The sequence below is a fragment of the Drosophila eugracilis genome, unplaced genomic scaffold (assembly GCF_018153835.1).
Source record: "Drosophila eugracilis isolate 14026-0451.02 unplaced genomic scaffold, ASM1815383v1 contig_2154, whole genome shotgun sequence".
Taxonomy (NCBI): Eukaryota; Metazoa; Arthropoda; class Insecta; order Diptera; family Drosophilidae; genus Drosophila; species Drosophila eugracilis.
Window position 1 is genome coordinate 9,198,031 of NW_024573038.1, and position 27,354 is coordinate 9,225,384.

The window sequence follows — 27,354 nt, forward strand, 5'->3', positions numbered from 1 at the left end:
GCTGTTTTTCTTGCTTGTATTGTATAATTATTTAATTTATAATTATTTACTATGCGCTGCTCTCTCGCTCTCGCACTAATACTTGGAAACAATCAGGGAGTTAGTTCGATGCAGAGAGAAAAATATAGTTAACCTTATGAGAGTTTTAAATTGATTTAAAAGCAAATTTTTAAGTTTTAATCTTAAAGCTTTTCCTTAACCAGAAGTTTAAGAGATAAAATGCTCTACATGCTTAAGTCAATTTCTCTCAGTGTCTTTTAGGGATGGCCCATAGGAAGTAGGCGGGGTTGCGGGCGGAAAAAGAGGAAGCCGGCCAGCCCGTGCTCAATGCTTTTTATTCATTTTCGTGTCATTAGTAACGGCGCACGTAACAAAAAGCACGAATATGCTGTGTCTCTCTCTCTCTGCTGTTCTCTCTCTCTCTCTCTCTCTCTGCCTGTCTGACTGTCTCCGTTTTCTCTTCAAAACGGAAGAGGAAGTGGAAAGACAATATGCAACAAACATCGAATGCGGCGACGCAGCGTAATTGGGTGGCAAGCGATTATACAAGCCTGGCCAAAAGGCAAAACAAAAAGCAAATCAAACGCAGCAGCCAAAGAGCAAACGTCAAACAGCAAAATCAAACTTAAAATCAAAAGCAAAAGGAAACAAAAATTCCAAAAGCAGCGAAAACGCACTGAAAAATGCACCACTTTAAGTTTTTTTTTTTTATCTTTTTTCTGTTAACGGTAGAAGAGAGTGAGCAAAGAAGAGAGAGCGCTGAAAGATTAATTCCAATTTTTGTGGATCAACGGCTTTTGGCTTTCCAAGCTTTGTTTACTTTTTATGAATCAGCTGATTAAGAAAATAAAGCACTAAAAACAGTTTGGAAATTAAGAAAAATTAAGCAAAATCAAATATTTAAAGCCAAAATATTAAGTTAAAAAATATTCATTCATTCATTCACCACATTTCCATTGTTCTTAAAAACAAATCCAAAGTGTTCCATGATGATAAGTTCTGACTGCTTTTAAAACATCTTTATGAACCATTTAAATCACTGGAAGTGTTTGCAAGTCTTGCATTTTAAGTGGCAAGAAAAGGTGAATCAAGAAAGTAAACCCCCTTTACAGCTGGCCTTATGCTAAAAGTCAGTGATTCAGCGGATTTTGGCGGTCAAAAAAAGAAACAAGAAAACTTTTCCAGGGAATGCCAGACTTTTTTTTGAACTTTGAAAAAGATTTTTGCTATTGAATTCAATTACAAAATAATAGAAATTTCCAGTTGGATCCACACACATGAAAATACAAAAAAAAAACACACACACGCGATTTATGTGGTGTTTTTTTCCCAGTTTTTTTTTTTTCAATTTATTTTTTTTTTTTTTCTGTTGTGTTTTTTGTGTGTTTGCCGAAACGTAACGGGGCAGTGGCCGTGGATCCCGCTCTTTTCACCACCGATCCCGCTCTCTATATCTCTCTCTTTCGCACCCGCTACTGTGTTTTATTTTATTTTAGTTTTTGTTGCTGTTGTCGGCACTATTGTTTTTGTGATACACTCGACGCTTGGAGAAAGGCGATTTTCTCTTTAATTATATTTTATTTTTTTTACATCAACAAAAATTGTGGCTTGTTTCCGTTTTGTTTTATTATGTTTTATTATTTGATTTATTTCAGTGACACACAACGGTGTCAAATTAATAAACAAATGCCAGCAAAAAGTAGCTGCGTGTAGAAAATTTGGCCATTTTTTGGGATTTTTGTTTAAACTTTTTTTTAGCTTTGTTATCTTTTCATTTAGCACTCACAAACACACTTTTTTAATTTGCATTGAATTCATGAAAAATTCAATTTCGAAATATTTTTTCGTTGATTTTTTGGTTAACCAAAAAAGCGTTAATTAAACAATATATATTGGTAAGATATATATATATATATATTGAAACACACACGATCGGTCCAAGAGACACGCGGACAGCGCTGCAAGTGGCTACTGCGACTGCGACTGCGACAGCGAAAGGTGTAGCCAGCGAACAAAACAACAAATATCGCGAGCAGAGCGACGTGTGTGCTGCCTCCACGAAGCTTTGAAAGAAACTGAGACCTGAGCCCACTAAAAACAGTTGCGAGATGTAGAAAAAAAAAACAGAGAGCCAGAGAGAGAGTGTGTGAGTAAGTTTAAGTGTATAAGTGAGAGAAGAGCGCTGTAAGTGCATTGGTATTTGTTATTGCCTATTGGCCAAGTTTGTGGGCCACTCAAAAAACACTGGCTAATATTGTTGTTATTTTTGGTACCAAGCTGCCTAGTAAGCTGTCATTTTCCACTTGATCTGTTTCAAAGATCAAAATCTAAAAATAACATACTTTTAAATTTGATCCTGAAAACCAAAAATATTTAATCACCTGGCTTAGGCTGTTATTATTTTTTGTTCATAGGAAGTACTAAGCTAGTATTTTCTATTTGATCTTTTTTAGAGTTCAAAAATCAAAGAAAACTTGATCTGTTAACCTAAAACTATAATAAACTTTTTTACAGTATTTTTTAATAACAGATTGCTTTATAATATATAAAACAAAAAATTACAATATTTCAGTATTTTGTTTGTTTCATTAATCCCTTACAGAACTCCTAGATAGTATATTTTTTAGTATATTAATTCATAGTAATTTAACTTCATATACCAAGTTTACAGTTTTTTTCAACTAATATAAAGTACAGTAAAGACACAATAATAAACAAAAAATATAGCTAGCCACTAAAAAACAATGTATGTACATTTACTATTTATCTTTATATGAATTTTAGCCCCTTGCACACCTGTGCATTTACCTGCAGCTCTAGCTCTCTTGCTTACATATTCATAAGCGTTGACGTGTGCTGTCACAGTGGGTCTAATTGTCATTATATAACCCACCGTACATAACCCGCCATATAACCCAGCGTATAACCCACAGTTAAAGTGCAGCAGCTACTATAGAAAGTAAACCGCTCAATTACCTTCATTATTTGCATTTTAAAGCGAACGAAAATGAAGTCGATTCAGATTTTTTTTTTTTTAACCCAAAGAGTTTCGAAAAGTTTCCCAAAGTGGGAACGCTTGAATGTTACCGCTGTGTGTGTGTATTTTTCCCACTTGACTCCATTGTCAAATTGGGTAATTGCAAAACAGATCCGAAAAGAAAAAAAAATAAAATACGCACACACATAAATCGACAAACAGTCGTAAAGAGGTGTAAATTTGTATGCAAACGAGCGTAGCTCACACATGAGTACAAATTCGCTCTCAAGTCGAACTTAAAAATTGAAAAGAAATACGAAAGAGCGTAAAGCTCGGCTCTCGCAGAATCGAAAACAGCTGCTTGCAGCCTGCAGCTGAGCGAGTAAATGAGAGGACGAGCGAGTGGGAGAGACCCTGCACTAAAAGCGTGTGCTGTGCCAAAAACAAAACATGAAAGATGGTCATTGGTTTGGCAGATCGAAGACTTAGTTACCCTATAAGTAAGATCGCTCGACTCAGTACCCTTAAAATGTACTTTTTGCAAGTAATTAGATAAATTGGCTAGGGCACATAGACATACTCTTAAAACTATAAAAAAAGAACCCATACCTAATTGCTTTTAAAGTGCAACCCCAGGATCGTGCCACAAACGCGATCAAAAACTGATAATACCCTCCTGTTGAGGGTATATCGATTGTGGCTGCGCTTGTCGTAGTCGAACAATAAGCTGGGCTTACGTTACGCTCAGGTGAGTCACGAACCGAGCGAACCGCACTAAACGAGCGCTGAGGGGCAAGCGGGGGCGCTTAACTGGCAATGTTTTTTTCCCTTACTTTTTTATTATTTTTACTGCTGACGTCTACACACATGTGCCATATGGAGAGGCATGTGTGCATGAGTGTGCAGCATTACGGCTGGTCCCTAGTACTTGCCAGTTGGTAGTAGTTGGTAGTTAGTCGCTTGCAGCGGCCCGCTAACAAAATGGGCAGCGTAATGCCTCACTGGCTACACTCCGCTCCGCTCAGCGGCTGAGCCAAGCGTTAAGCCCGATGACTGTATGGCTACGGCTATCGCAAGTAGCCAAGTATCTGAGTATCTGAATATCCGAATATATCTGTCTGTGTGTGTGTATGAGTGTGTGTTTTAAACAACAAACCATTTATATCCGGACCTGCGGCCTGTTTTGACTTTTCATTGAAACCTGCTGTTCCACGGAAAACAATTATTATATGTTTTTAACGATCAATTTTAATGGTTTTTATTTCACAAAAAAAAACTAGATCTTAAAAGTCAACTAACAAGTCTATAACTATAATATATATATTAGCAAAAATCATTGCATAATATATTTAAGTATGGATTAGGGGAACTTGATAAGTTAAGCTATTTTTATGGTTCTCTACTTGTGTAGATAATAATAAACCTTTTTAGAGTCTGAAATTTTGAAATATTTATCTAGTAAATAGAAAGATAAAATATTAGATAATTCTATAATCAACGACGTAGATCTTGTTTAAGACTTCAGATATATATATTTTTACCTTTGTAACTTTACCTAAAATATAATTTCAAAATATTTCCAACCAATAACTATTTCCTCACAATCCAAACCAGGAGTGCTACTAACTGGAATTCCCTTTTACAATCTGATAATATCAAAACAAAATTGACCTCGTTTTTATCTCTCTGTATTTGCGGACACTGTCATAGCTGCGGCATCGTTAAAACTCAAGTCGTAAACATATGCACACATAAAGCCAAAAACCAAAACTTTTGCCACAATATACCCCCCTCTTTGGGGGGCCCCACAAACCTGACCAACTGATATTAACGCATTAGGTACAAGGTACACAAACCCATTTGCCATACTTGTCTGGGCCGAGTCTCAACTCAGCTGTTATGAAACAATAAACAGCCGTCAACGATGATGACAGTCAAACAAGAAACAACAAAAGGCCCCACAACATAGCGCGGCGAGGGTTGGCAAAGGGATTTTAATTAATGCAAAGTTAGCATCCGCAGGGGGTTGCAATTGCGACGAGAAGGAAAACTCAAGCTAGAAGGAATCTTTAATTAGAAGGTAATTTATTTCCTTTGTGAAGTCATCTTACAAAGTGACGCATTCCTAGACAATGGGGTATAAAAAACTTGGAAGTGAATTTAAAGGAAATTTGTGGATTTAATTTGTTCCCAGGGATCGTACGAAGAGGTTTATAGTAATCATCATTATGTGCATTATTCTGTTTTATTGTCAAAGGTAAATGTCTCTTAATTGATGAGAATAAAAACATATTGATAGACTTTTTTCCATCCAACAATACTAACAATAAAGTTCGCGTTCTCCTAACTTTACTTAAGTTTAAGCTTAACCTTAGCAAAACCCAATTTCTACTCAGTTCCTACTTTTTAACATCACTTCTCCTTTCCTATCAACTCTTCAATCTCCTCACTGCCTTAGTGTATATCTCACATATGAAACGCATTTTATATTTCATTAGTAAACATCGCGAAAGCTCAACCTTATGTAGTTACTAACTATGCGATTACCTCGTTTGCCCCTCCACCTCCCTACACTAAAACCCACCCGTTGTGTTCGCTCGCCTGACCTTAGGCATTTTGAACCCAATTTGTAAAAAAAAACAGACGAAGGGCGGGCAGCAGATGGGAAAGAGGAGCCTAGCCAACAAGCCAACAGACCTTCAGTCCGCCCCAAAACAGAAAACCCAAGCAAAACGATTGCGAGAGCTTAGGGCCCCGTCGTCTCGATCCCCCTAGATCCCCTACTATATAGTAGCTAAACTACTATAACCAAACGATTCCTACCTTCAACTTGCCGCTGGCGGGGCCATTGAATTGCTCATTCGGTCATGGCTACACAGCTTACCTACTGCCTATACTATATAGTATATATATATATATTTCTACTACCTATTGCCTACTGAAACGCCGGCTTTTCGAGCTCATTAGAAAGTGAACGCTGTGGCTGAGAGACAAAATCCCAGAGACAATGCGACCGAGTCTCTTGGAGCGCCGCTAATGAAGCCTGACAGGGCGCAGATATATCGGGCAAGGGATCGGATCACGATCACATCACAATCGAGATTCCCTCGCTCCCCTGTCATTAGGGCTTTCCACTGGCATTTCTCCTTACTATACACTAGCAAGGGGTACTTAAAGTTAAAGCCTATTACAACCTTAGTTTGGTTTCACTTTCTCAGATTTTTGGCATAATTCGATTCCAAGAAATCTTAAGATATGATCGATGATAGGTTTTTCTAACAATATGACTGTAAGTTGGGATACAAATTGTAGGGTTTTTAAAGTTGAAACTTATTACTATTGATTTAACTTTCGCAGATTTTTGCCATTTGATTTGTTTCCAAGAAGTCTTACTTTTAGACAAAAACTTAATGGAAATAGTTTGGTTTTATGTAAAGGTTGCTCAGTTTGGATTTTAACTTTACATTCTACAGAAAAAGATCATAATATTATCCAATTTATGAATTACAGAAGAAAACTACCCAAAAGTGCAATCACAAATTGCTATTATGAATACAGATTTTATCCCTAAATCATGTACTTAAAATCCAAATACCAAGTTAAATCACACCTTTCAAAGATATGATCGATCTGCAAGAGTATCCACAGCTTCGAGTTGCTCGATTTAACAAACTCTTTTTTATGTTTTCATTCAATTAAATCAAAAGTATCGCGCACACGAAGATGAGCCAGTGACGGATGATGAGATACAAATGAAAATGTCGAAAGAAAACATGAAAGAGCGCACAGACAGATAAGAGGGGAAAAGAAAGGGGAGGCCTTACTGGGCGATACAAAAAGATACAAAAATTATGTTAGTGGGAAATTTTTGTGGTTTCATGAAGTACAAGTACAAGAGTACTCACACTACACATTGGAATCGGAATCGCAGCGCCGTCACTTTCACTTGCACTTCGCCTTGCCCACCGCGCTTCACTTGCCGTTGTTGTTGTTGTGGTGTTGGCCATGAATGAAAAAGGCAGCAACAGAAAAAAGAAAAAAAAAATACCCCATTCTCTGCAACACCCTCTCTATATTGCCCCTTTCCGTGGTCAGCTCCCAGTGGTTATGTTTTTTATGTTTCTGTATTTTTTTTTTTGGAGCTGCTTCCATACCGCCACTGGCGCCTTCATCAATCAACGTGCGGCGGGCTCTGAATCGCTCGCTGCTCAAGTGGCACATTGGGAAAGTTCGCCCACAAGGGTTCTGCGGTGCTCGTTAGGCTCTAAATCACGTATCACACGCCCACAAAAGCCAACCACCCTCACATCACCCATTAAAGAAGCAGAGAGAAAATAATATGGCCAATTTTGGATTTTTATATCGGAAATAAAAACATATTTTTATACAAATAATAAAAGCAAAGTAAAATATGAAATATTATTTAGAAAAGTGTGACCTTGCTCTGAAAAATCATGTCAAATTTAGGTGATTTCCCGCAGTTAATATTAAAAATGTTTAAAAACATTTAACATTTGAAAACTTTCAATCAAAATGAGAAAATAATATTTATCCCAAACCATTTCCCTCCGTGTAGGTGTCTGTTTATGATTACCACTCGACTGGCTCTTTCATAGATTTTCATTTTGAATTTTTCATTGGAAAATTCGTGTTTACAAGCGATTAGCAGCTGATTATTATTACTTTTCGTCTGCCAATTGAATTTCTCAATTTTTCTTCTGTTTTTCTTGCATTCGCTCGCCCTTCTGTTTAGCTGGCTGACTCGGCTCATCTCGCTGAAATCGCTTGGAGAAAGACAAATCTAGAGAGCTTTTACATAATCCAAAAAGCAGTCATAAAAATGGTCATCATTATGCGAATTTCATTTGTTCATTAACTATTTTTGGTTGGCCAGTGAATGTTACGGGGCTGCTGCCTTTCTTCAAATTCTGTTGTATTCTATTTTGATTTTGATTTTGATTGCTTGTTGCCTTTTTTCGAATCACAGAAGAAGCTAATGAACTTGAAAGAGTCTTGAAAGAGTGAAAAGACTGGGTGTTGGGTAATTCAGGTAGAAGAGAAAAAGAGATACATAATTGTTGGGGATGTTTGATTGTAATTATATAATTTGTCTTTTGATGAGTCTATTAAAGTGTCAGTGTAGTGAAAAGATCAGCCAGCTGGCTTGCCGAATCAGTTTCAAAATTAATTAAAGAGTAGAAGGGGATTTATTTTATGGAAACTTGAATTTCTCTGTCTTTTTGATTGCAAAAACTCTTTTTAGTATCTTCATTTGGCTTACTAACTTGTGAATTTTCTCAGTAATTACATAAGCGATCACTTGATATGTTGTTTTCCTATAACTCAATCCCTCCTCGATCTCATTTCTCACATGTATAACAAGTAATTATGTACACATTTGTGATTCATGGGTCAATGGCTTCCTGCTACTGATCGCTCGACTTCACCAGGTAGCTGCTACTGCTTGCTGCCTTTTTCTTTAAACCCTTTTAGGGTAAGTGAAAAAAGAAGAAGGTTTGATTAATTCTATAGAAATTGCATTGCCAGGCTGCATTTCGTCAGCTTCAATTCAATGCAAATTACACAGCCAACTGAAAACAACAATGCGTCTGCGTCTGCGTCTGCGTCTGAGTCCGAGTCTGAAATTGTTGCTTTTGAATTGGGCAACGACAGCAAAGCAAAAACAACAAGAAAAAGCGAAACAAAAGAAACAACAAGGGAAATCTAAGCAAAACAACAAAACACTTTTCAGTTGGTTCTTTAGCTAGGCTTACATAGAGAGAAAAACTTGGGATTTATAATCTTAAGCTTGGTGTTGGCTGTTTAAGAAAATCTTTTTATCCATAAAAACCAATCAATATTAAAAAGGTAATACCTTTAATGACAAGAATAATATATATTAACATTAATAAGTAATGCAAACTCAGGTTTATGACAAACTATAATTAAGTTGTCTTTATTTTAAGACATTTCAATTTATTAAAGATTTTTAAACATATTTTTATCATAATAAACCTAAAACTGATAGTCTAGCCTAGTATCTTATTGTGCATGTACTCTCTGATAAAATGGGAGTGCCTGGTTGGGAAAAAGGAGGGGGGCGTAAAGGGGGGAGGGGGCAGTTGTTGAGCATTCAAGAAGCGAGTTGAGGTAGCAACTCTGACTTAAAAGCCGGCTCCAAGAAATTTGGCTCATACATAACTAGGACGACGACGGCAACTGCTGCAAGAACTGGTTAACTGTTTGGCTGCTTGGTGTGTGCCAACCGGCAACCGGCAATCGGCAACTTTCCGCTCATCCCCTCCCAACTATACAAACCCTCCCAACAGATTGCTCACCCTCCCCCTTGGCCGCCCACATGCATGACGTCAACTTCCCCAACTGGTTTCGCACTTTTAATTTAGATGCTTTCATGCAGCGATGAGGCGATGCTCACCGGGTTTTTGATTTCGACCGTGTGCTGTGTGCTGCACACACCTCATCTGAATTTATTTGCTTTTTTGCATTAGGCCTACAAACCCAGAAGCCTATAAAAAAGAATGGAGATAGAGAAAGGGGGTAGGGATGAAGTAACACTGATGAAGATCCAGTTGGACCGGGAAGTAATCGATTTAATTTCACATCTCCATAAAGAAGAATGCAGAACGCTTTTAAGTTTGTGTTAACAGGGAATCAAATTTGCATTGAATTTGAGATACTTTTAAAGATACATTAGCTTGAAGTTTCACATCTACTTGCTGACAAATAACCCATAAAAAGTTAATGATCTTTTAGTTATTATTCAATGGAAAACTCTTTCTAATACATAACACGTGTTATGGACATTTTCTTTTAGAGAAAAACCCATTTTAATAGTATACTTAAACAGCTTAAAACTACAAATCAATTCCCAGAGGAATTTCCAAACATTTGAGCTCACATTAATTTTCTTTTTCTTTTTTTTTTTTTTGGGTACATAACTATATATCAATCCATGAAAGTCTGGCATTCAATTAGCGCTGGACCAAAAGTAAACTAAGTCGTTGTCGGGAAAATGTGAAAACGTCAGTGGTAGTGGTATGGGGGGAGGGGGGGTCACGTGGTTGCAGTAATCACTGTCCAGAGCAATCACCTTATGGAATAGGGCACCCAGCAGTAAGACCACAACTCAGCGACAAACCAACAATAGAGTCAGTAAAAGTGAGAAAGTCATTAAATAATCCCACGACTTTCAACTACTGGAAAAGTCTGTTGCAAGCTGTATAGCGACCAACGATAATGAGGGGCACGGGGGTAAGAGATTTGAGAATAATGGGCCAAAAGTGTAGACAGGGAAATGTAGAGAGAGAGAGAGAAAGAGAGAAGAAGAGAAAAAAAAACACTTCCCATCGCGTGGAGGGGAAATGTCAAACAGTTGATGCTATCCAGTAATCGGAATAATTCCGGGCTTCGTATTGAGTAACACGCGCTTACAAGGAAAACCAAACAAACAAACAAAAGGGTGAAAATGCAATTATTTTTAATTGAGTTTTCTCCATTCGAATGAAACTACAATATAGATTTGCATATCTGTTTTTTCACTCGTGCAAAATTAGTGAGTAAGCATTGGAATAATCTACTTTTTTTTACAGGAAGAGAAGCAGTAAAAGCTGCTAATAAAAAGTGTTTTGGCCATGAAATCGAATGCTATCGATTGTTGTGGAATTTATAGATTTTAGATTAGGTTTTTAAACTTGCAAAGCGAACTTATTTGTAATATTTTAAGATTTCTATAAATATTTCACTTTATTAAGCTTATTCCACCGGCAATTGAGATCGAAATATTAATCATAAGCCAATGTAATGCCTTGCCTTGTCTGGGCAAATATTAATTATTATCATTTATTAAATATGTTTTGCGCTCCCAAGTTGAATCAAGCTATTTATTTTTAATTGTTAGGCAAGATAATAACAAAACAACTCCTAAAAAAAACAAGTATTTACATGCAATAGGAAATGGAAAAACACTTTAAATCATGCAATAAAGTATCTACAAAATGGACTGTAAAATAAACCCCAGCAAAGACTAACTTCTTTTATTTCTTAGTAATACATTTATAAGCCCAAATTTATATATTAAAGTACAACCTCAATAGTAAACACCTGCTCTTATCTCCTCCGTAATTAAACTAACCCGGATATTGTAAAGCCAGTTGGTCACTAACTACAAATGTTATTCTTTGTAGGGCACTATCTATGGATTAGATAATGTTGTCTTTGCCGCAGAGACCCATTGAGGGTTATGTACATATAATCACGTGTTTATCGCTTGGAATTTCCATGAGCGTGCCTCGTTGTGGGAGTTCTGCTGTTATATCGTACCATCCACCATCTACATAACACCAAACCACCCACTTCTATCCACTGGCTAAGCTAAAAGCAACATTATATATACATATATACTGTGTGTATTTTATGCACGAAAAATGCCAGAGTTCAAGGTTCATGTGCTGCACAGACCATGACACAAAAATAGAAATTTCGGACATTTTTTGGAGAGTTTGTCAGCTTGAAGTAATTTTTGGGAAGTCTTTTTATGTCGTTTATAAATTTCCAAATTGGAGGAATAATATATAAGATCATGCATTTTAAGGACTTTTAAAACTATTATTTAAAAATAATTATTATTATTAATTTTCTTCTTATTTTTAAACATTTTTCATGGAAAACTTCATAAAATGCTGAAACCACCACCATGCGCCACCTATGCAACTAACTCCGAAAATAAGCAACATTTTTATGCCAACTTTCATTGCATACTTTTATGCATTTTCTAGAAATTTCTGCAGCATATTGCCAAGGCAAATATTTCTTTTATTTAAAAACAAAATTTCATCCGCTTTTTGTTTAAAAATAAAATTCATGAAATATGCACAAGGTATACGGCCGCACAAACAACAAGTATTTCTCATATAAAATTTATGAGGGGAATTGTCTGAAAATCACTTGCATACTTCAGTGCGGCAAATTAACAAACTCGTAGGCAACTTTTTGTGACTGACAGCGAGGGGGAAAGGAAAATACAAAAGAGCGAACGAGAGCAAATGATGGACGCCCACAATTGGGAAAACTTGGATGAGCTGTGTGTGTGTGTGTGTGGGCGTGAACGTGGGCGTTTGAAGGCGGCTTCGACCTTTTGTTGTTATCAAAAGCCATGGATATGCTGGGTTTTTTTTTTCATCTTCTTCATTTCAAACGTCGTGTGTGGGCACATAAGCCCATCAAAAGTGCACTATTGATGGGGCCGAAAAAATTGAGGGCGGAAGAGGAGGCATGGGCGTGGGTGGGGGCGTGGCTGGGAAGCTGCAGAGCGAACTGCGAAATGCCATTGATTTTTGCAGCTGCTGTTTCGGCCAACTAAGAGAGCGAGAGAGCAATTGCGTCACAATTGTCCTCGAGCAAAACTAATCGAACCTTGAACTCTGGCACTTCTGTTTGCGAAAATCTGATGGGGGGAGGGAAAAACGGGGTAGGCGTGGGCAGACAGAGCTCTTACAAGTGCAAAAAAGGATAATACATTGGAGGAAAACTGTGAGGGTAACTTAGAAGCAAGTAGGCTTTAGAAAATATCCTTTGATTAGTGATAGAAAAAATAGAAAAAGTGTCCTCTAAGGAGTTGTATTTCAAGCTTTCAAGGCTTAAAGGGTTTATAAAAACCTTAGTTATAAATATGATAAAATATAACAATATAATTTTTAACAAAACTTATAAGTTTTGGATAGTTAAAGTTATTAAATTGAACAAGGACTTGTAGAACTTTTAGCTCTTAACCTGTCCTATATCTATAACCATACTTTGTAACCAAATCACAGCAATTTAAACTTATAATTTCCCCCCAAAAAACCCCATAAAATGTCCCACCATAAACTTCATTTAACTTCATTTTCCAACTGACCAAAAACAAAAGGACAAATTCCAAACAGCCGAAAGCAACTTACCAGTAAATCTCATTGGAGGTAATCATATTGGTGGTCTTGTAATACTGGGCGGCAGTGTAGCTGCTCATTCTGCTGATGTGTTTTTGTATTTTTCCAACGGGTGGCGATATAGAGGTATGGGTGTTAGACCTAAACCAGGTCCCACTAACTAAGTCCCTAGTTAGCCGCTCCTCTTCAATTATGTATTAGGTAAATATAGTTAAGGCAGAATGTTCAGTGAAACGGAATCGTTTTTCATATACGTGTATTTTGTGTTTGGAACTAGGTTCTTGTATGTGTGTGAGTTTGGATGTGTATGTGTGTGTGTGTTTTTGTTTTTGGACGGTATACAAACACTTTTGGCACCGATAAATATGAAGATGACGGAAAAAAATCAATACGCCGCCGATAGGGTGAGGAATTTCGAATTTCACTTTGAAGTTCGTATTTTTTTCGCGATATATTTTTAATCACGTTTGTATGTAGATGGATATATAAAATATATATATACTATAGATGTACGATTTTAAGGGACGTTTTTGGGGATATTTAAGTGATGGCAGCGACGTCGACTGCGGCAGCGGCGGCAGACAGGCGAATACATACACGTACACGAGGGGCGGGGGGCGTGGCGACGGTTGATTACAATTTTTTTTTTTGCGAAATTCTGCGGCACTTGTTTGGTATTTTCTCTTGAACTGTGTAAATTTTTCTTTTGTTTAACTAATCTCCGAGGGGAAACTCCCTACTAGTTAGGTAATTTTTGTCATGTTTTTTTTTTGTGGTTAAAAATACTTCTAGGCGGAAAAGCGTCTGCGAAAAACTAACGTCGGCTAACTGACTGAAATGGAGTACTGAACTGGGTAAAATATTTCCATTACTGAAGGCGTCGACGGCAGCCAAAGCGGCTCCTTTGCTCTCAGTTCGAGAATAACGGCAGAGAGAATGCTGAGAGAGAAAATCTGGAGAAAATACAGAGAGAGCATGAGTTTCCCAGACAGATGTCTCTAGTGCGGGTTGTTTTTTTTTTTTTTTTCTGTCTGTTTTTCTCTCTTCAGAGGGGGTTGCAAAAATCCTCAAAATGCAGCTGTGTGGGGGGAAAAATGCAACGGAAAATGTGGCTCCCCCAAAAAAATAACTGGCGCCCAATGCATGGAAATTCCCTAGAACGCCCAACGCCCCACTCGATTTTAATGAGCCTGAGAACAAGCCTGTTGGAGAAATGCTTCGCAAATAGTTTTATGACGCAGTTTAGGGAACATTAAAAATCATTCTAAAACCGACCATTAAAAGCAATTTCCGGAGAGCATAAAAGAGCGAGAGAGAGAGAGGCAGAAATTAAAATTGGGGGCAGTCGAGAAAAGAGAGACAGAGTCGCGTGTCAAAAGAGAGAGGGTTGCAATTTATTAGCGGCTTTTGTTTAAATCATAACAAAAAGTAAGGATAACAAAGCAAAACAACATCCAGAAAGATGTTCAAAAAAATATGTTTTATGCAAAAGCAATCGCCAGGATATCCTCGAATATTCCCCTTCTTCAATATCCTTGCCAAATGCAAATAACAACGGAAATTTACCGACTGCCAACCCTTATTTGCTAATGAGAGAGAGAGAGAGCAGATGGAAAGAGCGTGACTTAAAGAGAGGGAGAGCGAGCCAAGGCATTGCCATCGCTAAGGCGTAAGGACAATGCACTGGTAAAAACTAGGGGTTTGAAGATATTTCTTTTTAATATAAAAAAATTGTAAGAATGCTATTTTTAAAAAACAAGTTTAAAACTTTAAAAAAGTCAACTTTAAAAGGTGATATGAATAATCGTTTTTTTTCAAGTGCCACTTTCTAAGACCTTAAAATATGATATTTAATTATTATTTTTATATTTTTAAAACTTAAAATTGTTAATTTTTATTTAATTTTCTCAACAGACAAACTCTTAAACCAAACCTTGATATTTATGGTAATAAAGCATTCCAGGCTGTGGGAAACTTTTCCCTAACCCAGTTCATCAACTCTTATTGAGTTATTTAGTGGGTAATCGCACTATGCCAAATAATTGAGGTGATTACCATAGTTACCATAGTTGGGATTGTTTGACAATAGGCAATATCACCCCGAGGTCGCTCGGCATCGTTGTTACCAACGGAAAATTCAAAGAAAACCACCGACAGGCGTAGAGACACAGTTCCCATATGGTTTGTGCCCATGATTAGAGAATTGCAGCAGTGCAGCATGAAAACCCAGAAAAGTGATAGCTACCAAATGCAACACCCCCTGGAAATAACCGTCTATATATTCCATATATATATCTTTTATATATATTGCGTGTCTGGTGCGTGCTCAAGTCTCGCTGTCTTCACCATGGGGAAGCGCTCTCAGTGGGTTCAGTGGGTTCGGCGGTTCGGTAGCACTTTCTATGGCCCCGTTGCATGCAACCTAATGCAGTCTAACCCAAACAAAGGTCTCTTTCTCCAGCTCTCTTTCTGCAATACCCTACCGTACCCTCCCATTTCTTTAACGCTTCCACAAAAGAGGCAGCGACTTGAACTGTAATTCTTGGGCGCGCTTTTCAAATACAAGCCAAGCAATAAAGTATTTAATAATCAACAACAACAACAACATCGACAACGGGTAATTGCAAACTGCAATTGTGAGCTGCACTGGGAGAAATCGGGAGTGAGATTCACCAACACTATTTTACTACTCGTTTTTAAGCTTAACATCAAAAAGATTAGACATTTTTGGCATTGATGTTTTGCGTTTAAACTATTTTTGGAATAGTTCTTGTAATGGATTTTTGTTTAATTAGCATTTTAACACAATTATAGACCAAGTTTTATCTCAGTGTAACCACCCAGCATGGCGACTTCGTGCATTTTATTGTGTGAACAGAAATCAACTTAGAAAGAAGTTCAAAACTCTGAATGGCTTCTCAAGACATGAATATTTCAGCGAGCTGCAATGAGGGGTTTGCAGGGGGCCGTTGGTAGCAAATGGTGAGACGGGGAGGCAATCTAGATGTCTGGCTGCACAAAAGGGACAGGAGATGGAGGGTGTTAGTGTGGGAGCTATTTGCCCCGGGGTCCACGCCCAACAAATTGGGTCAACTGACAATGAAGCGCATCAAAAATGCAACTGCCAACGAGGATACCAAAAAAAGAAAGAAAGACAATTTTCCAACAGATAAGAAGGAAAAGTTTTAATCTCACTCCCCACCCACAAAACGAACGCCCCACCTAAGACCAACGAAAACAAACAAAAGCTGAAGATCCGAGGATGAGGCTGAAGAGGGATCCCAAACTTATGAAGAATAAACAGAAAAGACCAGCCACAATATTTTCACATTCTTATTTTTCGTTTTTCCCTTTTATATATCATTCTCCAAATGGAAATGAAACGCGGAAAAGATGATGATGAAGAGGGACTGACTACTGCGCGAAAGGAAAGACCAACTTCGAGATGCTCGAAGAGATGAATTAAGCGCAATGGCAACAAAAGATTTTCCCTCTTGGCTGTCATAATATTGAAAGAACGCCCAAGGCTGTGGTGGGGTGTAAGGTGGACGGACATATATCATATTGAGGGTATAGTCTAGGACAGGGGGAAACTTTGGAATCTCTGCAACGAACTAGTCAGATGAAGTTCCAGAAAGATGACAAGTTATTAGCAGGGCGTGTGTTTACTCCACAAACTGCAGAGTACATTTTCATGGCCTTAAGGCTTATTGACTTCCTGTCAGATTAATCAGCTTATTAATGATCAAATTGAGAGGAAAGTAGGATAAGATCAAAGTTAATCGGGTTTAAAGGGAACTAAAATGAGAACTAGTTCTAGTTATAAAAGTTTAACAATATAAACTTGTTTAAGTTATTACGAAATCATATTCTGTAGATTATTTTTATGCTTGTGTATTTTTGATCTATTGTTTTAAGACTCAACTTACTTATTTATTAAAGAAATACATGACTCATACTGATTATTTATAGACTTAATATCTAGAATGTACCGACAAATACAAGTTCACATACCACCCAGCAGCCAAGAGCGAAAATTCTAAAAACAAATTATTAAAATGCATGGGCAATTTTTAGACGAATTGGAGCAGTGACCGTCCCATCAGAATATTTATATATATAACTATATATATTTTTGTACAACATGTGCAACACAGTACATCATTCTATATATTTCCCCCCCTCTCAATTCGTTGTTTCATTTCTGTTGCAAAAAAAAAAAAAGAAAAACAAGAAGAAAAAAAGAAGAGAAAATGTCAGCAAACGCTAAAGAGCACTTCATGTACCCACGACACATCATGCAGATGAACTGGAGGAGAGAAAATGAGACTTGTTGGTGTAAGGGGGGAGGGGAAGAAAAGGGAAACGGAGAAAAGCCGGGAGAACATGATGAAGAACACGATGCAGAACATTGGGGTGGCGCATGGTAACACATAAAGTCAGCGAGCAAAAAATTAATGAACATCAACTTAATGATTCGGAAATACTCTTACGAAAATGAGGGAAAACATTGGGTAAATATGAAAACTGAAACATGAAACTAAAAATATTTTTCTGATTGGGAAAATCATCTCAAAATCATTAGACTTTAAGTGCAACATATATCGTATTCCATTTCAAATCCTGTGTTAAAATCTGAAAGTCAAACATAAAGTGCATTTTCATGCAATCGAATATAGTTCCTGTTTTTCACACTGGTCTCAAATTTCATAAAGGAAACGACATCGTGAGGGATATAATGAGACTATACAGAGGGTTGATCCCTTGATATGGACAAGGTAACGGACATGATTTGGCTAATCTATTCTTCGGTTAAGCAGGAAGTTTGCCTCGATGGCATTGATAAGGAATATTAAGATTGATTATAAGTTTGATTTCCTTAATAAATGATCATAAAATATATTCCTGACTTTTCATTCTCTTATTTACTTTCTTTTTCGTAACTTGTTTCACATCCAATTGGTTGAGATCACATACTGAGCTCCCAATTCCACATACCCCACTGGAGATCTTGACATGGTGAAAAGGGAACGCGGGTGCTTAGCCTTAGAAGATGAACAAAAACAAACAGAAATGCTGTTACACAAGTGCCCAAGTGGCAGGCGCTGGCATCCTCCATGGAGCTTGCAACATTCAGGAACTTGCCACCCCTCCAGACACCCACTTCATCCTTCATTCCTCCCCCCTCTCTCTCTCTCTCTCTCTCTCTCTCATTCTCCTTGAGGACAAAGAATGCATGCCAGCGAACTCGTTCGTCAGTCAGTCGGTGAAAACTCCCTTTGCTCCCCAGGGGTGGTTCTTGGCAGTGGCGTAGATTGGTCTTTATACAAAGGGGGTTTGAGATTAATTAATGGAATATCTAATTTAGTTACTGATCTTAAAAAGAGTGGAACTTTTAAGATAGTTTTTTATCCGTAAACGTTTGAAGCTACACTGGTTTCTCCTGACTAGAGTAAGAAGACTAAGGGGTTTCAAACCCTCTGTAAACTCTTTTCCCCTTAACGACACCCCTGCTTTTTTGATGTTAAAGAATTGCGACGAATCGCAGGACAAAGGCTGAGGATAAGGTATGAGGATGTTGACTGCACAGGACGATGACGTAGGGACAAACGCGGAAAAAAAAACTGTGTTGAGATTTGCTCCCTTTTGGCATGCCCTCACATTGCGGATTGCAGGGCGGAGGTTTTCCGAGGATGCATCTGAATGCGTGATGAGAATGAGAGTTGAGAAATGAGAGGCAAACAGAGAATGCTTGTATGTGTGATGCTTGTAAAATTGAAATGTGAAAATGGGACCAGAGAATTTCCCCGCCATCCCTCCTCCACCTTTACCCCAACCGAATTTTCAATTTTGTCAGCGTGTATGCGTATCTTTGTATGTGGTGGAATACTTTTTCAGTTTGTTAAACTCTATTTTTAGAGCTCTCGACGGCCATGAGAAGGAAAATTCAGCCTCACGAGAGTGTGTGTGGGGGCGCTTTGCTGGCTTAGTTTTTCCGCAGTTTCCACTGTTTTTGTTTCCAATTTGTGTTGACTCTGCACTACTCTGCATGCTAAACCGCTAAACACGAATTTGTAATTCCAAACTGAAGTTATCGAAACATACCAGAAAAGGGGGTTGGGGGTGGTGATATTTCCCAAGACACAAAACGATAAAAATCAATTCTGCAATTTGTCATGGGATGGGCAACTTTGGGGTGTTAATTAAGTGTGGCAATTAAGGGGGTGGCTGGATCCAATACATTTGCCACTTTTTAGGTCGTAGACGCCATGGCAATTAACGGTAACTTAATTTTCACCTGTCAGATCCCCTCCATCCCCTCTTATATACATATATATCGCTTCAGGTGTAGGAGAAAACTGCCAGCCAATATATATGGATATATGGTATATATATCGAACATTTGTTTGCCTTCCCACGGCAAAAGTGGAGGATAATAATGACCATCGATATATAGCGATGATGATTGCCAGTTGGCCAGTCTGAAATGGGTAATGCAATCCGCTAATGCAGCTCTCCAAGCGTTTAACACTAAACAGAAATCGAATACGAGAGCAACTTATTAAAAACAGTAAAAGACGCAAAATGCAAGTCGGTAATCAATACGCAGAGGTGAAGCTGTTAAAACGAACTCAAGATGCTCTAATCTTAATCTTATTTTTAAGACTTCGTGAAAAGTTGAAACTTCTGAATGGATTTATCATGTTTTTGGAAATTATCTAACAAACTTGACCATCAACTATACTTTTTATTACATCATTAAAAGAAATTTGAATTCTTAAAAAAAATGTTAGACAAGTTTGAAACCTGAGATATTTTTGTTCTTCCACTTTTTTATCTCCTAACCTCAAGTAACAAGATCTCCTTTAGCCTTCTTACAAAGTCTCAAAGCTTCTTGGCCATTTCAGGGTATTTGTGGCAACAGGTAACTGGTTGTCAGTCAACACACACCTGTACCCCCTTCAGCACACCTCTCTCTGCCTCCCTTGCCAATCACTCCACACACTCTCCGCTATGGCGATCGCGGGCCATGACGAGGCTGCTGACAATCGATTAATGGCACATATAAATGGCTATCTTCTGGTTGGCTAGTTGCTAACCAGCTTGGCATCAACGATTGGTTGTAAGTTACAGAGAGAGAAAATATAGAAGATAATTTTAGATCATAAAAATAGAAAAATATATTTCACAAAAAGACAGAAAAGTGTGAAATCCTGATATAAAAAGAATGTTCTTAAATAATTGTAAAATTTTTGTATAGAAAATGGCTACTTTTATAGGCAACAAAAATTCTTTTAAAAATTTCCAAACTTATAGATATTGAAACCATAAACTTAACTTTGTTTTTAAGACTTCATTATTCTGCAAAAAGAACCTAATTTTCTTCCAGTGCACTAACCAGTGGTCAACTCTCTTGCGTTAAAAAAAAAAATATCATATTCAATTTGCATTTGTCTCTCATTTTCGACTCGTTTTCATTTTCGTTTTACGTTTTTGGCTCACTACTACGCTTATTTTTTGTGGTCGATGAATGAAATCAACATAAACAGCATTTAGAAACACGAAATTATTATTTATATGGTGGGCGTTTGGCCGAGTGCGTTCAACGGCGCCGCAGCGACGCTCCATTGGGTCACCAATAAAAATAAAAAAGAAAGAAAAAAACTAATAATAATGAAAAAAAAAACAAAAGCAGCGGCGATCTTGTGGCGTCTGGGCAACTGCGTCCATTGACGTTGGCGATCAGGCAAGACTTAAGGTCAAGTTATGGCAGCAATATTAGCTCGTGGGGCCGAAGGGCCATTGGGGGCATTGCTTTTCAGATGACTGATGAGCAAGACAAAAGTCAGTTCGAAAAAAATAAGAAAACGAACAAGAAAAACCCACCAAAAGTTCACATAAATCGCAATATATTTGTATGATTTTTGGTTTCTTTTTTCGTTGCTGGTTCTGCAGGCGTCTGCCTACGCACACAAATGCAGCGCAATAGTGCAGGGCAATTGGCGTGTTTTTGGCAAATAGATTTAAAAGGAATTTGGGGAGTTATTCATACCCTAAAATAATAATGAAAAAAATTACTTTTTAACAAACAAAAAAACACATTTTATACATGACGTATGAGTAGAAATTGTAAATTTTCTAAAGTTTTTATCTTTATACTAACAGTAATGAGTAGGAAATTATTCCAAATATTTTCAAAAATTTAACAATTTTTTAATATTTTTTAATTTAATAAATATTAAATTTTAATTTATAAAGGAAGTTTTCTATTCATTATAAGGATGTGTAGGGTATTGTAAAAACCATAAGCTTGATCCTTTTTCATATTTCTCTATTCCCCAAATTCCGCCAACTCTGCTCAACACACTCACACACACACACAGCAGCCCACAGCTGAGCTTTTTATTTTCAAAAAACAAAAAGAACAACAAATAAAATTTGAATATTAAGCCCGAGGAAGAGGAAGACAGGGCGCTGCACTCTGGCAAATAAAAAAGAGCGAGAGAGAGGGGGAAATCCGAGGAAAATTAAGCAACAACGCATTTTCTTGGCACTCGCATTTTGGGGCGTGCCTGGGAAGTAAGGCGTCTGCAGGGGGAGTGGGTGCCAGCCCAAGTACTCAACTCAACCATGGCGATGAAAAATAACCAAAAGACAGAAGAGGGATCCCCCCAAAAATGTGGGTCAATGTACACAAAATACACACACACACACACACACTCGCACACTTCACGCCCCAAGAACGAGGAAAACGAATAATTTTTCACGTTTTTTTGTTGATGGTTTTTTAATTTTACAACATTAATATGTCAAGAAAACAAAAAAGGCTGAGGGTGTAGTCCCCCCAAGACACTGAATTTTGTTATTCTTAAAAAGAAAACCAATTTCTAGACATTTGTTTTTTCCTTATTTTGCTGATTTCTTTACGACTTTCTAGGCAGTGTTAATTGATTGATAGAGGGCACAATTTGGCGACCTCCAAAGTGGGTGGATGGTTGCCACTCTGGGGATGCAACCACAACCGGAAGTTGTCAGTCAGTTGGAAAAGGCAAAAATTTATTTTTTTTTTTATATATATAAGATAAGTGAGTCAAAGCACTAAAACCCAGAGCACAGATAAGTGGAGTGAAGATACGGAGAACAGATGAAAGATGTCTCTCGTCCCCAGACATTTTGAAAGACTTTGTCATAGGGCGACCACCCAGTGCCCACCCCCCTCCTAGATAAGACAAAAGGCCTCCGAGGGCTCACATGATGATGGTGATGGTGATGAAAGTTTATTAGAGTGGAAGCTATAAAATGATTGCATAGTAAAAGCCTCTAATGGTTTATCGTTAGGCCTTATAAAGATTTAAAGTTTGTAAAAGATAAAACCATAAGTCATAACTTATTAGACTTATGGCCTATTAATAGTTTTATTTACAAACATTAGTTATTCATTGATATTGGCGTATACCTAATATGATTCTAATAAACTTCATAAATAAGTGCTAAATTACAAAATCTTTTTGCATATATTAGTTTTTTTATGGCTGTTTCTGTTAGCCTTTTAGGGAAATCCGTTCGTTTTCTTAATGGCCTTCAATGGTTTTCTTGCTTGTTCTTTATAGTTTTGGTTTTGTTTCTCCTTTTAAAAACAGAAACAATTAAATTAAGCTTTAAAATGTTAATTAGTCATAGGCTATAAAAATTACACAAACAGCTGCAGCGATCAATCATCATGAGTTTTGCCAAGTAAAACTATTCCAATGAAGCATTTTAATTGATTTCCAAAACGTGTGACAAATTTTAATAGCAATTTGTAATAAACAATGGAATGCTTACTAACCGAGAAACATTGCTTTAAAGGTGACTTTTGTGAACTATAATTAAAGCTGATAAGTATATGAAATAAGTTCTAAGAAAATAGAACAACCATTTAGAAACCTTACCCAACACAACAGCTGATCATTATAGCCAAGTCCACCATCAACTAAACTTCCTTTAAACAAAGACAACAGCAAATCCCACAGCTTGGCCATTATAGTTAGCCGTTGTAGTTCGAATCTCTAGCACACTATGGCCATTTTTGGGGCGCATGCGCGCAGCCATCAGAACTGAGCAAAAATTACCAGAAGATGGCCAAGACCGGGACTTATGGCCATGTAAAGCTTTGCCTTTGCTGTCAATGCCAAACACGATTGACAAGCCACTGGAGCAATGAGAGCTTGTATTTTAAATTTGGTTTTGGATTTCAAATTGGATTTGGTAGCGAGTTGGTTCCGTTGAAATGGGGAAAAGAAAATCGACTCGGAAGTTGTCACTTTGGGCAGGGGACAACTTGAACGCATGTCTCATCAATCATTGTGCTTGTATCTTTGTATTTGCGTAACGAGCTGCACGAGTTTGTTACAAAAGCAAATAAAACAAATAAAAAAGTACATTAACATATGCAAAAGACTAAATCCAAAGCGGGACGCCCTCTAATTGATTACATTGTTTCGCTTGGAAACCAAATCCCCCAAAGACCTTAAGCCAACTGGAATTTTTCGCCAGCTTTTTTTCTACTTTTTCTGATATGACTTGACAGTTTAGTTTGAAAACAGTCAGAGTCAGTAGCAGTTTGGCAATGACATTGTTTATTAAACATTTCATATAAATGATTTTAATTATTATTCTTTGGCTTTGGCGAGTCGATGATCTCACTTTTCGATCGAAAAACTTAAAACTGAACAAATTCATTTTTGTTTATTGCATGCATAATAAATGGTCTAGGTCTGGAGCAGAGCACATGGTACGTTCCAAATACGCAGATGTGCTCTGGAATAACCCAGAAAAGCGATCAACTTAATTGTGTTAATTTGCAATCGAGAAGTTTTTGGGAGGGAAATTATGCTATGGCGAGGCACTTCCTCAAACTGAAAACAATTGAGTGAAATTACTGGTGATGGATAAGTACTTTGTCATAATAATTGACACAACTATCGGGGGAATTGTAGCATTGTTGGGTTTTATTTAAATAGTAATAGAAATTGGTAGGTCTATAGTACGATATTCCAAGGTTTTAGGTTGAAAATCACTGAACTGGAATACGGAAGTTAAAAACCGCAAAGTTATTATTAAAAAATATACAAAAAAAAACAGATGAAAGATTAAAAAACCATCTATATTAAGTATTAGGTATTAAGTATTTAAAAATCTTCCACACTTTATGGGATTAACAGTAACAAAGAAGTTTAATAAACCAGGAAAATATATAAAGAAATTCGAAAACCACAACATTAACACCGAAGTTGCTATTCAAAAGTTTCCTTTTAAGCTTTTTTTTAATGAAACCCTCAAATAATAATTAACAAAAATCAATAAAAAATATCTGCAAATCATTGATATATATAACAAACCACCATAAATCCTGCCCAACCACAAAAATCAAAAGTTTAAACATTTTTAAACATTTTCTTACTATAATTTCATATTTAAACGCCACAAAAACCAAACTACAATTAAGAAACCATCTGGAATTGTGATAAAATCCCAAAACCACAATGGGAATCGTATAAAAAATCCGCATGTTATTAATGCAATTACTATCTTGTTTTCAGCTCCACCCCCTCTTTAAGAAGTTTTTCCCATCTGCTGGTGCATTTAGATCATCCTTTCACAACCCCACCCTTGACCTCCACGAACTTGCATGTCCATTTGGCATATCTTTTAATTAAAACAAAAGTTTGCTCTCAAACCTCAAAGATATTTGCAGCACGCATGACTTACAGTTTTTGACCATCAACCCGCAACCGCCTCCCCCTCTCTAAACTACGCCCCTTTTACGATGGGGAAGACCGCAATCTTCAGTCCAAATGTTGCATGCAAATGAAATGAAAAGAAGGCCAGAGAACTACTTCACCTAGTAAAGTCACAGAATACAGTACACACTCATTAAGTAGTCGGAAAACGTTATCCCATCCTCCAGACCCCCTAACCCGTCATAGCCCCCCCTTTTATTCGGAAACCCCAACCATGACCATTTTAAAGAGGGGCGTATGAAATTAATAGACTCTCCACAACACTCGCTTAATTATCACAAAGAGACCCAGACCAACCAGCAAAAACACTTTTCAAATGGGCAAGTGTTTTCCACCCCCTCTCTCTCTCTCTCTCTGTACCTCCTCCTCTTTGGATTTTCCCAGTTTTCCTGCGGTGCGTGTGTCTGCTTTATTAGATGATGATAACTGGCTAATGAGTTGAACTCTGCGGCAAGCCAAACAACGACATTGTAGGTACACGGTTGGAAAATTATTACCGATTTGTAACTGATTTTTTAATGATTTTATTTATTTAAATACAAATTTTTATTTGGCAACTAAAATTAAATAAATAAAACATGAGTTTCCTCTAAGAATATAAGAAATATTATAAAGGAAATAGCCAAAGTTTGTCAAGAAAAAATCCTGACAGAAAACGATTCTTATCTTTTTACTTCATTTTTAGGTGTAAAACTTTCTAGATTTAAAAAAAAACTATATAAGATCCATTAAATTTATTACAAATATTTAAAATTAATATTTTTCTCTGTGCATTTTCTTAGTTTGTGAGAGAGAATACGAGAAGTTTACCCAAAGAAGCACAACAACCACAGCCAGTGGAACCTTACTCAAAACTCTGAAAGCTGCTTGCTGCCCGCACATTTTCAACAAGATCTCTGATCTTGAGTTTTATGTCTCATCATGACATACTCTTTCCCATAAAGAGGGATATATACCAAGTCTAAGTGACTTGGTGCGTGCGGCTTATCTTGTACTAAGCTATGGTAGACATATGCACATTACATTTGGCTATGCTAATTGAAAGATAAAAAAAGGGTGGTTAAGTAGTGGGATTAAAGGCAGAAAAAGATTCTATGAGACGCAGTTAACTTATAGAAATGGAATTCTATGATTAACAATTAAAGGAATCTGTTTTTAGTTCATAATTTAATTATATTTTCACTATATTTATACGCCACTGTGTAATTACCTTTGTTTACATTTGAAATTCGGTTTGAATTATGTTTTTATTATATCTAATTTATAGGCATTGAGAGATTAATATGGTTATGTTTTATAAACGAGGGAATTATGAGATGCCTGCTGTGTTTATTAACTGATTTATGGCTTTAATTGTTTAATACTTTCAGCTGTCATTTTCAAGGAAAAATTTGTTTAAATATTTAATAAAATATTTGCTTATTTTGATTTCAAGTTTTCCATTTAATAAAGACTTACATCATAAGGACAATATTTAGTTTAGTTTAAAGTACTTTTAACTTGAAAATTAAACAAAGAAAGGCAGTAAAGTTTTCGGCCAGAGTATCTGCAACTTCGATGATCTCAACTCATAAACTTTAATGTTATTTTTTGGTGTTTTGTGTTTGAATGTTTTTTGGCGAAGGTGAGCTGTGCGCAAAAACAAAAAGAGGAGTATAAAAAAAAAACAAACAGAAGACGCAAAGCGAATAATTGGAAGAGCCCACGATTCTTCTAGCAGACCTTAGAGGCCAAGAAGACCCGAAAATGAAGAAAACGGTTAAAGATAACTGCGCTTTATTTGCGCCCACTTTTGGGTAAATATCTTTTTACATATATATTATATATCTACTGCGTTGGGGCATGACCGCATGCAAAACAAAGTCAGGTACGAATATTGAGATATTTCCACCTTTATACGACTGTCAATGGCAAATGCCTAGCGTATGGTTATTAATATATCTTAGCTTGTTTACCTATGAATTTGTCGGGTTAATCTACCCCCTCGAAAAGTGATCGAATTTTTGTTCTTAACATTGAATTTCCCATGAGACTGCTTCTTATCGTCCCAAGTAGAAGCACTATTAGTTATCAGCAAAGGGAAAACAGTGCGATAGAGCTAAGCAAATAGAAAATTTCTGTTCGATCGATAAGCGGAGAGCAACTGTTATTCTAACAGAACTGACTCATTCAATTTGGCAAATAACAAAAAAAAAATATAACACTATCTAATGTTCTGTGGGACAAAATAGATAAGCGTAGGTTATTTCTCTTTTCTTTTTCTTTTTCTATGAGCGGAAATTCCTAATTGCGCGCTGAATATTATGGACGCGACTGTGTCGATTAGCCCACAGGTAGCCAGTGGCAAGGAGTGCAAAAAAGGGGTTGCAAAAACCAGTAAGTCGGACTTGGACTTGTCAGCCTGCAGCTGCCAAGGTGGCAAGGACAAGGGGACGCAATATGTGACTCAACCAGAAGTTGACTCAACTACAGCTGGGAAATATTAAAGGTTGGGGGGTTAAGGAAATGCAGCCGAAAAATGGCGATCAAAAACCAAAAAAAAAAAAAGCAAAGACCTCTTTGAGGTTTTTATAAGTCATAAAGTGACGAAAATATTGTTCACAGAAAATGGGAATCTTTTAAAAACCTTCAATAAGTTAATCTTGTATTG

General features: G+C 37.0%; 1 protein-coding gene across 5 annotated transcripts in view; it reads right to left on the reverse strand.

The window, feature by feature from the left end:
• The window catches only part of LOC108114134 (IQ motif and SEC7 domain-containing protein 1), a 42,927-nt gene that overhangs the window by 14,135 nt on the left and 1,438 nt on the right, over positions 1–27,354 (reverse strand). The window contains exon 1 of one of the 5 annotated variants that reach the window (XM_017224915.2): positions 12,934–14,889. The exons of 1 other annotated variant lie outside the window; for it this stretch is intronic. In XM_017224915.2, the coding sequence (XP_017080404.1) occupies positions 12,934–13,001 (68 nt within the window). In that variant the 5' untranslated portion in view covers positions 13,002–14,889. Of the gene's footprint in view, positions 1–1,786; positions 3,894–12,933; positions 14,890–27,354 lie in introns of those variants that run through there. 3 more of the 5 variants (XM_041818221.1, XM_017224912.2, XM_017224911.2) reach the window with 3 other exon arrangements.